This window comes from Nelumbo nucifera, chromosome 1 (assembly GCF_055504915.1).
Source record: "Nelumbo nucifera cultivar China Antique chromosome 1, China Antique-T2T, whole genome shotgun sequence".
NCBI lineage: Eukaryota > Viridiplantae > Streptophyta > Magnoliopsida > Proteales > Nelumbonaceae > Nelumbo > Nelumbo nucifera.
This window is the reverse complement of record NC_142649.1, coordinates 198003651-198017012: the sequence shown is the minus strand read 5'-3', so window position 1 is coordinate 198017012 and position 13362 is coordinate 198003651. Positions and strand designations below refer to the sequence as shown.

General features: G+C 38.1%; 1 protein-coding gene and 1 long non-coding RNA gene across 2 annotated transcripts; one reads left to right on the top strand and one right to left on the bottom strand.

Annotated features, from left to right (window-relative positions):
- Window positions 1-354: 354 nt before the first annotated feature.
- Window positions 355-4074, bottom strand: LOC148804334 (uncharacterized). The gene is made up of 2 exons (XR_016080884.1): window positions 3934-4074; window positions 355-716 (listed from the first exon to the last, which is right to left on the bottom strand). It is a non-coding gene; the product is annotated as an uncharacterized LOC148804334 (long non-coding RNA).
- Window positions 4075-8959: 4885 nt separating this feature from the next.
- On the top strand, window positions 8960-11480 carry EMB2794 (Tetratricopeptide repeat (TPR)-like superfamily protein). The gene has a single exon (XM_010265978.3). The coding sequence runs from the start codon at window positions 9156-9158 to the stop codon at window positions 11457-11459; it is 2304 nt and encodes a 767-aa protein (XP_010264280.1). The 5' UTR covers window positions 8960-9155; the 3' UTR covers window positions 11460-11480.
- Window positions 11481-13362: the final 1882 nt, after the last annotated feature.

Here is a 13362-nt window from a genome sequence, read left to right as displayed (position 1 = left end):
AACTAACTCAACCAACAGAGATTTATCAACCATAAGGCAACTGGCATAAACATGATAGTATAGTCTACCTTACTTGATGCTTAATCCGCGTTCATTTCTTTGGTCCACTAGACCCTTTTTAAGAGTGGCTCCAATTCCATCATGGATTGAAGATTATCAGAACAAAAGGTATGCCATGTGGCCTCAAAGGAACCCGGTTTAATCAAAGAAATTGATAGCAAGTTTAATCTAACTGCCCATTTTAGCCCAACAATGATTCAGCCTGTATTCATTATTTGCTGGTTAAATTTGCTAATTGCTGCTGTTTTTTTTTTTTTTTTCAAAGACCAGCTACCATCCTCAAAATGCTTGAAGTTCACATAAAAGTAAGGAATTTGTGAGCAAACACGAATCCTCTACTGCCTTTAGCCATAATCGCGGCAAAACATCTGTTATTTACACAAGACACAACAACAAAACTCAGATTGTATGCCTGTACCTAAAATCCAATCAAAAGTTTCATAGAACATTCTAAAACCCATATTAGGACAAAAAGAGGACTAAGCCTGAAAGTAAATCCAAAAAAAAAAAAAACAGAATTTTCCTCTTCCACCTTCAAATCTAAAACATGGCGATCAAAAGGAAAGTCACGTGGCTAGTACAACAGATGTTTGTACTCTCCAATCACCATTATTCAATCTTCTAAGCCAAATTTGCAGGTCATCATGCAGCTGAGTCTGAGCATGTACAGGAAAGCAGAAAGGTAAGATAAGCCATGATCCTTAGTTTAGCCTACCTCAGTTTGGTATCTATCTTCTTCCATGGGAGAAGAGACATTTATTTCTAACAGAGCACTGAAATTGGCCATAAGATGCTGGTGAAGATGGCGATTACAACTAAATGAACACACAGAGAAATCAATTCAGATAGGGGTGTGTCTACTGCATTATCCAAGGCTGCGAACAATGGAAATTTGCATTAGACAACTCCATCCTACAGGCGGGGCTATTCCCACATCTAAATTGAGAGTCAAGCATGGGAAAGAAAAAAAATTACTTCTTTAATCATTCCTTGGACAAAATGGGAAGCAACCTTAGCATGGGAAGAAAAACTTGTCTTGGGCCATCAAACAAAAGAATTCTGAGATTCAATAACAGTAACTTATTTAAATCAAGAAAAGATGCATACAGCTCAATCAACAAGTCAAACTTCCCAATTCCCATTCGAGGTGGATGTTTACCTTTTCAGTGGTTCAACAATTAAGAATTAGCAACAATCACCATGAGAACCACTGTAGGGGTCCAAAGACACCATGGAGATTTCGCAAGGGCCTCTCTAGATTTGAAATCAGGTCTAAATTAGCTATTGGAAGTAAACTGGCATGGGTAACACACCATGGAGATCCCTTTCATGGATTAACTAGCCATCTGAAAGCTCACTGTGCAGAAAGATTTTCTGATGGTGATATGAAATTAACAGTCATCTACACAACTAAAACTTTTGAATGGTAATTTCAGTGTAGGATTCACTCATATCATTCTTCTTTTTTGTTTTGAGTTTTTTTTATTCTTCTTTTTATTTTTTTATACTTCTTTTCTTTATATTTTTTGTTTTTATGATTTTCTTTTTGAGTTTGGCAAATTGCACATAGCCACAGACCTTCTTATGGTTAAATGGTGAAGAAATGTGGTGTGGGACCTAAATTCAAGGGAATCCACGTCTCTATGGATTAAAACAACTGCTACCCTATGATGTTAAATTAAGCTAACCACCAAAGTGCTCCCCGCAGTCAATCTTACAACCCATACATCTGAGTTGGATTCTTACTAGGGAATAGGATTTCAATCCTTGAACCCCAAACCCCAATGAAAACCCCATGTCAGTAATTCTATACATACCTAGAATCACTTCCTGGAATCTCAAAAAGCTGAAATGGGCCTGGGAAGTGGAAATTTCTCCTATGAAAATTAATGCTGGAGTGAGAAGACAAGGACCAAAGCTGATCTCTTAGGAATCAATTATTCAAATTAGACAGTGCCCTGTAGACCATAGGAAGAAAGACTCAATCCAAAGCCTAAACTGCATTTCCAACTCTCTACTTACCCTTTGACAGCTCCAACTTCTGTATCAAATTTACAACCCAGATCTAAGGTAAATACCTGAACACAAAGCTGTTACCCTCGACCACGAACTGAAACACTAGCTTTGAATCAACCTTGGGCTTTAAAGACATGATGCAGAGCCAATCAACATGCAGGTGTGAATCTGAATACCAATGGTGATTTAGATTGAACTAAAGGAAATAAAAAAACATGCTTCCAAACTTCAATCAACATCTAAGGAAAAGCAGAGATCCTATCACTTGGCTAATTGACTTGGATTCTCAAAAATTTAGATCATGGATGGATCTTCTCATCCCATTTTTTATTTATTTTTTATTTATTTTTAATAATTTTTGTTATTCCTTTTCAATTTTTATGATCTATATTTTTTTATTATACTTTTTCCTTTTTTTTCTCCTCTCTTTTTTGATTTTTCTCACTTTTTTCTTTTTTTGTCATTTTTACTTTTTTTAGTTTTCTCTTTTGTTTTTATGCTAAAGTGCACAACGCACATTTCATATTTTAGAAACTAGGGTAATTTATCCCACTCCTTTCTAAACTATGAATTAAGATCTAAGTGAACATGCATGGATTTACCCGGTTTGTTTCTAGACACACGGCTCCAACAAGGTGGCCAGCCTTCAAACCTCCACCCGTCGGACAAGTGAGCTTCTCAGGTTGGTGGCTGGTTTGTGGGTTGTCGATGCTGTCCAAATGTCCTGGCATCTACTGGCCCCCCTCCTAATAGGACATGGATTCTAAAATCTAATGCAAATGGTGTGTGCACTTTGTGAGTGAGATCAGGCAAGCAATAATGAAAGTAAAAAAAAAGGCAAGTAATCATCCAATGAGCATCATAAAAGAAGCAATTATTATCATAAAGTGTAGAAAATAACATAAAAGCATGTCTATATACAAAAGACAAATGCAAGCCAAATGGGCCCCACCTATGGTCCGAGTTAAATCCCGAGTGGAGTCGCCGGTCTATGAACGTCAGGAAAAACCCGTTCACCTACCATTTGGGCAGATATGGAATCACCACCCATCAATTTAGGAACTAGAGGTGATGGGACATCCGGAAATGATTTTTAAAATGCTTTATTTTAATAGTGACTCCAAGACCCAAGGCACCAGTCTAAACCAGTCTAGGTAAGACTGGTTGGGAGAGGGAAGAGATTAGTCACCCCTCTCCCGAGTCCAATAGGTGGGGCCCACATGTTGATCTCAAATAAGCATAAACGCAAGACAGATGATTATTCACTGAATCAAACCAACAAATAACAAAGCATCACAGGAGAAACACCATGATCATATTTTATTTTGTTTATTGCTCACCCACGAGCATGTTTGTTCCCTTAAGAACTTTATTTCTCAGCAGGATATTCATTTAATGAGAAAAAACTCAACAAGAGAGTATAATCTAACTATGAAAAGAGAAAACAAACCAACTGAACACTACAGGAAGATTAAAATATCGCAGGCTATACTAATTTCTAAAACAAATAAATGGATTAGGACAATTAAGTGAACTATACTAACAGCTATTGCACTAATTTTGCCTAGCACGATGGAATTAATTTCAGAGAGAGGGGTAGAATAAAATAAGATGATCGGTGATAAGGAAGAACGGCGACAATAACAACAGGAAATCTCAAGATTAATCACATGATTCACGAATGAAACAGCTTATTCTGGAAACAAAGAAAAAAAAATGAAATCCTAAGCCTAATCTGGGTTGGTACCGAGAGGTACCTGGGCTGAGTCAACCCATTCCCTCTACTCCCAACTACAGATGCCGATAAAACACCAAGGGGAAGAAAACCAGAACACACAGAATAAGAGGAGGAATTACATGAGGAGGATGTGGCCTGAGAACTATCTGCACGGGAATACCAGCGATGTCGAGTTTAATCCAATATCATCAGACGGGGCTAACTTCAACTGAGTTTCAGTCTCCCGATTTCAACCAGGGGAGCTTGAGGAGGAGGAAGGCTTCAATTTACAGCACCGCTGAACGAGCTGACGATGAAGATAGAGACGGGAGAACCGGTGAGCGGACGCGAAATGCTTCATTTGCACAGGGGGTTTCTGTCCGTACGGGAGCTTGCTCTGCAACTCCTTTGCTTCATGTTGAAGATGGGATAGGCGATGAAGGAGAAAAAAAATGAAGTGAATGGAGGGGGAGTTTTACAGGGAAAGAATGAGCAATCCAAGGGGGTTCGTTCGCCGCCGCACCACCGCTGTATTTCTGGGTTCGGATGAAGAAGGAGATGGGCAGTGCCGTCAGTGTCTGAGAATAGATCCGGCGGAAGCAGGAGAAGAAGAAGAAGAAGAGAGAAGAGGAAGGAGAAAAGGAGGAGGAAAAAGGATAAGAAGAAAAGAGATAGAGAATCAAGAGAGCGAGCGCGGGCGGGCGGAGAAAAAAAGAGCTACCGCCGCTGCAAGCGCGGTGAGAGAATGAGAGAGAGGGCGAAGGGGACAGAAGAAGAAGGAGAAGATAGAGAAGTAGAAGAAAAGGGAAGAGAGAATGAGCTGAAATCGGATGGAGAGGGGTGCCGACACCGCTCTGTATGTTCGAACGGGAAGAAGAGAATGAACAGTCCTCTTTCGAATGAAGAATAAGAGTTTGGTTAGTATTAGGACACGGGAATTTTCATAAATTTTGGGGTATTTTTGTAATTTTGGAAAAGCTGGGTCAAACCGGGTCTAAAGGGGTCTGGCCGGGTTTTTGATTTCAATGGTGGGGATTTTTGGGTCAGAAAATGGAGGGTTGAGATGGGTCTGATGGTTGAGAAGGGTTTTGATGCGTGAGGGTTAGTGTGATTGGCCGAAACGGAATCGTTTTGGATGAAGAGGCAAACAGGGATAGTTTTGAATGAAATTTCATGGGGCGGGGTTTTTGGACATTCTGGGTTGATTGGCAGGGCCAAATTGGCCCAACTGGGCCCATATTGGGCAAATCTGAAAAGGGTTCGAATTGGTTAAGCTAGGGGTTCGAAATGGATTATTTGTGTGATGAAGGGGAAAATAAAGGCAGTTTTGGGTGAAATTTCTCAGGGTTGGGTTTTTGGATAATTTGAGATGATTGGTTAAATCAGATTGAGCCAATTGGGCCCGGATCGAGCAAATTTGGAATCCAGTCCATCTACAGTATTAAAATGGAATCTTTGTGTGATCGGTGGTAAATGGAGGTGTTTTGAGCTGTAATTTCACATGTATAGGTTTTTTGGTATTATGGGGTGATTGGAAAAGTTTGATTGGCTTAGAGGTGTTCAAATCAAGTGGATATATGGGTTGTGGGTGCGAGAATGGTCAAAAATATAATATTTGTTTGATGGATGGGTGAACGAAGGAATCTTGAGTTCAAATTTCATGGGTAGGTGTTTTGGAATGTTCCGAGTTTGATCTAACGGTTGAGGTGTAAGTGAGGATCAATTGAGACTATCGGATAGGTATCGATTTAACGATGGATATGAGGGCTCTCGGGGTGAAGTTTGGGTTTCTTGGGTTTTTGGGTGTTTTGGAGAGGTCGACAGGGTCTAATTGGGTGTTTGGGGTGAATTTGATGCTCAGGTGACGGACCAAGCAAAAATCGTGTACTAACACATGTGGCATTAACACTTTCAATAGATAAAATCTTAGAATATGTTAAACTCTCACTCTTAAAAAAGTATATCCACTCACAAAAAAGTGATAATTCTATTTTCTTAAAATTCACACATGTAACATCCTAATCCCTAAAAAGTGGCCATTTCAAAAGTAATTTAATTTTATTCAAACACAACCATTTCAAAAGTAACGATTAAACAAATAATTTAACTTAAAAATATTCAAAATATTATTTGAATAAAAATAAAATAAATAAAATTCATAAAAATGACTAAACAATTAATACAAATGGTGTGAGGTTCATTCTTTTGGATTAAATAGTTTATTAATTGTAAACTAGATTTAACTTTTGGGGGAAGTATAACCTAATTTAGATTTTAAAAATAAATTTATCAAATAAATAGTAAATACCAATTACAGTGGGCTACTACTTACAAATAAGACCTCATTTAATCTCTTAAATCATACTAAAGAAAACATAAATAAATAGTGATTTTCAAACAAAGTAGGTCAGAATAGATTGTCAATTATAAAGATGTAAGACCCATGTTAATTTTTCTAGTTTATTTTTTTATAGTTAAATATTAAAGTTCAAATTAAATGATATTGTAGTTGCCCTTAGTATGGGGTCATTCTCTAGTTAAAATATGATAAGTCTTTTAAATCAAATAAAAATCCTAACCTAAATGTCTAATATAAATGATCTAAAAATTTGAAATAATTCACATTAATGGCCTGTATTAACTACGGGGTTCGTTCCTAGTATATATTAAAAATTAGGGAAAATTCTCAACAGGTACCTTGTACTTGGCGTTAACTCATTGTTATGTGTCATAGTAAAAAGACACTGATGCCCCTTAAGTTTCACCTAATTTTTGTTTACTGTTCACCGCCATTGTTCTTCGTCTCCTTCATTGAACACCGCCACTATTCCCCATCATTATCTGAAGACAAAAAATCAAAACAAAGCTAATAGAATAGTCTCTTGCTGCATCGTTTGAGTTCAGGCTAGGACATAACCCAAATGCTTCATTAAAAACCATAACAAAAAACAAACACACCAGAAACACAGACCAATGCATCAGAGACACATAAGAGAAAACCAGAGAAAAACCGAGCTAAGAAACAAAACTAAACACCAGAACTAACTATGGAGTTGGCTACCATGGTTCGGACTTGTGCCCTAACAATCGGCATTACATATAAACAACAATCATTTGCCATGCTTACGGTGTTAGATGAATGGCAAAGGAAATCAAACTCCATCCTTCCCTATGTCTCAGATAGAGATAGAGGAGCGCTACAAAAATTGCTAATCTCCGATAGATTTTTTGTTAGCTTGTCACCGTGAAACTCCTCCTCCTCTATAAGAATGAGATTGTGAGTTGAGAGAGATTGTGGGGAGAGAGAGAGAGAGGGAGGACACATTACAGGACTTCCGAAATTAAAATTAGAGTTGCTCACTGGCGAGAATTTTTGCATTCGATGCAAATGCAGTTTTCCTTTTCCCTTGAAATGTGGCGCTCCCGATACTTATGTGTGTCGACTTTTCTCCCTTAATAATTTCCCCCACCTCTTCTGTCTTCTTCTTATCTTATTGCTCTTGTTCCTATTCTGTTGAACTATTTTCTTTCATTCCTCTTTGTTCTTCTGCTTCTTTGGAGGTAGCGATCGGATCCAATTCACATATGAGATATATGCATCTTATTGGTCTCTGAGCTTCATCCAATTTTGGATCTCTATCATTTTTCTTTCGAAGAAACAAAACAAAGTTTGTGATTCAAATTCTCTAAGTTTCATGATTCTCGAGCTTAGCCTTTTCTCGTTTTCAAGCATTTGCCTTTACGGTAATGCACTGAACTTTTGCTATGAAATTCTGAAAATTTGTTTGGATTCACTTCACATACCATTGGGAATGTCATTTTTGGTGAGCTTCTGCCTTTTCGGGTGAGTGCATCAGTTGAAGATCTTGTTTTCTATCGTGAAATAGATTTATCCTTTGTGGTAAATAAGCTCGAATTATATTGAGGTGTAAAGAAAATAAAATAAAGGTTCCTGAGTGGCTTTCAATCTTTTTCTTTCTCTAACCTAATCAAGCAAGAGAGGTTTACGTTAGCAAATCTCAAGATAGATTAGAGAAGATTGTTTATTCACTGAGATTGCTCTGTTTTCGCTTAGCGTTCGCTGATTATTCGGTTGAAAGGGGTGCTCACTAAAAGCCTTCCACTATTTTGTCGCATGAAACTGAGGAGAAAATAACAAAGCCCACTGGCAACCGCTCGACACCGAGTACAGGGTTGTCATCCTCATGCCCAGAGACAACGAGCCAACATTCATCGCAAAGCCCGTCTCTTCAGATAATATCAGTAGCGGTGATGAACACGTTTAATAGTTACTTTTGCTCCATCGCTGGGAATCCGTGGGGCAAAAGAAAGAGATCTAGAGCTTTTAATTAATTCGAGGGCATTTTAGCAACCCAAAGAAAAACAACCGAGTTTGTCTGTCCCGACTCCTGAACCAAGCACTGTGCAATCCAATCCCAAATCTCCTCCTTTATAAGAACGAGACATCGTGAAACTCATATGCTTGTACCTTTGCCAGCAGAATGTAAGAGTGTTGAAGTAAACATGTGAGTAACATACAAAGAGCAATAGAGACGAGGAAAGCAAGAGCGACCGACGATGAAGATCACGAGAACAACACGCGCGTGCTGTCCATTAGACGGACAATCTTAAGCTCTTTATCCTCCTACTGGTCATGGTGGTGGCCAACGGCGAGCCCTTTGGATTCTGTTTCATTTTCTTGAAAAAGAATATGATGAATAATGTATTTTATTTTTAAAAATAATTTTAATATTTTAAAATTATCAAATTATACATGAGGTCACGAGCGATATATATAATTGACGGTCCATGATAAATACTAGATTATCACAAAATGAAATTTCGGATAATAGATTACCACATTTTTTAAGTTTAGGTATTTAATTAATATTCAGCCTATAGGGAAATTTCCCTAAAAGTTATGTCATATAGAATCATAGATGAACTTGACACACATTTTTAGTCGAAGTGGTTTTTGAGACAGGGGACGGGTTGGAATACCATTCCCACCCATCCCGGGCCACCGGAGTTTCGGGTTTCCCCAAAACCTGCCCCCAAAAGACACCCCAACAGGGTCGGGGCAAAGCACCGACGGGTTGAATTGTCATATACCCAGATTCCACCCTAATACTCTTTATGGCGTGTGAAGAACTGAAGTCCAAACAAGATTCAAATTTTCACTAAAAATAAGGGAAAAAATGCACACGCATGAGACTCTCAGGCACGAGTTAACAAAAGGATTCGCTCCATTTTCATTTTTTTCCATCCATCGTTTCCTTGTAAAATGAATCCTCAGGTTTCCGACAATCTCGCTACAGTTTGAGCTCTGAGAATGGCGCTAATTGGAGCAGGCTCCTGAAAGATGTTAGTTTTCTTGTGCAACCTCCAGGGCATTGGACGGAGAAACTCACAACGAGTAAGCGAGTTCTTATTGGTTTCTAACCCTAACCGATCGTTTGGTCGCTTTGATACTTCCGCCTCTAATGGTTTAGCGGAGGTTAATCTTTTTCCTTCATCCGTGTTTATTTGGTTCACAAGTTTTCTCTATTTGATTCGTTTTCCTCTTACGACCGAAGCGAAACCGGACAAATTTGGAGAAGATTTAGATAGAGAATCGATACGTAAGATCGTTCAAGAAGAACGGTGGGACGATTGTAGGGTTGTTAGGCTGTTCCGTTCAGTTTTAGCTCCAGTAAGGGTTTCCAGGATCTTGGTCGAGCTAAAAGAGGACGCCCGGTTAGCGCTGAAGTTCTTCAACTGGGCTGGAAAGCAAGTGGGTTATTGCCACACCGCCGAGTCGTATTGCATTATTGTTCACATATTATTTAGGGCTAGAATGTACTTTGATGTGCAAGAACTTCTGAAGATTCTCATTTCCTCCAGGAGGATTCCAGCTGGTTCAGATGTTTTCGACATTTTGTGGTCGACAAAGAGTGTTTGCAATTCCGGTTATGGAGTCTTTGATGCTCTATTTGGTGTCTTGACTGAGTTGGGATTACTCGAAGAAGCAAGCGACTGCTTCTCAAGGATGAGTAAGTTTAAAATATTTCCAAAGGCACGTTCTTGTAATGTTCTTCTACACAGGCTTTCTAAGTCGGGCCGAGGGGACATGTCCAGGAAGTTTTTTGGTGACATGATTGCAGCCAAAATATCTCCAACAGTCTTTACTTACAATATAATGATAGATTTTATGTGCAAGGAGGGGGACTTGAAGACTGCAAGAAGCTTATTTGCACAGATGAAAGACATGGGTTTCTCACCGGACATTGTCACATACAATTCTCTCATTGATGGACATGGGAAGCTTGGACTATTAGAGGATGCAGTACATATATTTGAGGAAATGAAGGGAGCAGGTTGTGATCCTGACGTGATAACTTACAATGCTCTGATCAACTGTTTTTGTAAATTTGGGCAGATGCCACAGTCATTTGTCTATCTCCGTGAGATGAAGCAAAATGGGATTAAGCCCAATGTTGTAACTTTTAGTACATTTATTGATGCTTTTTGCAAGGAGGGGATGATGCAAGCGGCCATTAAGTTTTTTGTGGATATGATACTGGTTGGTCTTACTCCTAATGAGTACACATATACTTCCCTGATAGATGGAAACTGTAAAGCAGGAAACCTGGCTGAAGCTTTAAAGCTGGTTAAAGAGATGTTGAACACAGGACATAATCTTAATATTGTTACCTACACAGCTTTAGTAGATGGTCTTTGCAAAGATGGGAAGGTAGAAGAAGCAGAAGAAGTTTTCAGGGCAATGCTGAAAGATGGTATAAATGCTAACCAGCAATTCTACACAGCACTTGTTCAGGGGTATTTCAAGGCTAAAAAGATAGAAAAGGCAATGGACTTATTAAGAGAAATGAGAGAAAAATGCATCAAACCTGATTTATTACACTATGGAACTGTTATATGGGGTCTCTGCAACCAAGGAAAGCTTCAAGAAGCTAGATTTTTAGTAGGGGAAATGAGGGAATGTGGTTTTATGGCAAACCATATTATATACACGACACTGATGGATGCCTATTTTAAGGCAGGAGATGTAAAAGAGGCTCTCAGTTTGCTAAAAGAAATGCAAGAATTTGGTGTTTCTCCCACAGTTGTGACTTACTGTGCATTGATTGATGGGTTGTGCAAAGCAGGATCAATTCAAGAGGCAACTTATCATTTTGGTAGGATGGTAGACATGGGTTTACAACCTAATGTATTGGCATATACAGCGCTAATTGATGGCCTCTGTAAAACTAATTGCTTGGAAGAAGCCAGGAAGCTGTTTGATGAAATGCTGAGGAAGGGTATGATTCCAGATAAAGTTGCCTACACATCTTTGATGGATGGCAACTTGAAGCATGGGAATCTTCTGGAAGCTTTTGGTTTGAAGGACAGAATGATAGAAGATGGCATTGAACTTGATTTGCATGCTTATACTTCTTTGATATGGGGCCTTTCTCAATGTGGTGAAATACAACAAGCAAGGAATTTGCTAAATGAGATGCTTGGAAGAGGTGTTCCTCCTGATGAAGCTGTTTATAATTGTCTAATAAGAAAGTATCTTGAGCTAGGGAAAATGGACGAAGCAACTGAGTTACAAAATGATATGGTAAAAAGGGGTCTTATTCCTTACTTGAATGATTATGTTGTACCAAATGAACAAATTTGAGAGGGTATAAATGTCTGTTCATCATATATTTGTTGGTGCTGTAGTAAATTTTCAGTGCTAAAAAGGCATGATACATTTTAATAGTTGGGATGAAGAACCCAAGAAATACATAAAGCGAAGGAATCCTTCATCACTGACAATGTGTCCTGAAGAAATTATGCTCAAGGCTGGTTTGCTGTTTTGAACCTTCCCTCGACTTCATGTAAATTGAAAATGCCAATTTGATATCTTAACAGAAGCATCTCCCACAAAGGTACACTTTGGTCCTAAGCACTTTCATAAATTTTGTTTTTTGGAATACTTTATTTCCTTTGCATGTAGCACCTTCTGGTTCATACCTCTTCTCTTCTTATTGCAAGAAGCTTTGATTTCTTTCTTGTCATTAAATATGAAAATTGAAATATCTATCACTGCAGGCCTTTAAAATGTTACATTCAGCTTTATCAAGTGGTTTGGAGATAACCACATTATACTGATATGATGGTCATTGATTTCTTATGCTAATATTCATTCCATTGATATTCTTCTAGTAATATGAAGGTTGTTAACACCTTTGTTTATATATTTTATTTGTTTACTCTTTACGTGTCTCTATGCTGACTATAATAATACATATTTTTTCTTGATGGCAGAGGGGTGATTTAAGTAGGGGAAACATACTTTGGAGTAACCGAGTAAGGATCCTTATTCATATGAACTGAGCCAAATTGATTCATTTTACACATTCAGAGTAGGGCTTTTGCTCCTTTACCATGTGTGGTCTTTTTGGAAATCACTCTTAATGGGCAGGGTGCAATGAGTTTTGTTCTGTATCGTATGGTTGCAACTTGCAATCATTCGTTATGGACTGTATTCTTTGACTTAAAGTGAGGTACAGCTGTGTTGCAGAAAACATTTTTTATTCTAATTGCAATTTCTATTGCTTATTCATGATTCAGAAAAAAAAAACTATTCTAAGAAGCTGCAGTTGGAACCTATTATATGTTTGTAAAGCTGCAACATAGATGTCTCTTGTCTACCATGAATTTGTCCTAATACAGGAAGTGCTGTGCATTCAAATTTATCAAAACTTGTTTGGTTCACTTGCCTAAATCATATATTGTCTTTGCTTCCAAAGCATTACAAAAGATTCGACATCCACTAACAATCAATATGTTCTTGAAAATAACTTTTGTTCATCATCATTATCACCATCCATGTCTTATCCCAACTATATGGAGTCGGCTACATGAATCCTGTTTCACAAATCTGTTCTATTTAAAGCATTATCCATTATTAAATTATTAGTGCTCAATTCATTTCTTACTACTTCTATTCATGTCCTTTTTGGTCTACCCCTAGCCCTTCTAACCCATTCAACTAGTAACAAATCACTTTTCTATTCGGTGTTGTTGATGGTCTTCTATGTACATAAACAAACCATCTTAGTCTACTTTATCTCATTTTATCACCTACAGTATTGGCGCTACTCCTAGGTTCCTACGGATGGCTTCATTCTTGATTCTATCCTTTCTATTTTTTCCACTCATCTATCATAGTGTTCACTTTTCTTGCCACGCTCATTTTTTGGATATGTTTTTTGACTGCCCAACACTCTACTCAATAGTCCATACAACATAGTGGGCCTTGCAATTGTTTAATTGAATTTTCCTTTTAATTTAAGTGGTATTCGCCTATCACATAAAAGTCCAGATTGCACCCCTTCCATTTTGCCCTTCTATTCTAATTCTTTGGGTGATATCCTCTTTAATCTCTCCCTTGCTATGAATTATTGAACCAAGGTATCAGAAATGATCACATTGAGTTATCTCTTGGTCTCCAATCCTAAGTGTATCCTGATTTACACTCCTATTGTTACTAAAATCACATGCCTTATACCTTGTTTTAGTTCTACTTGTTTTAA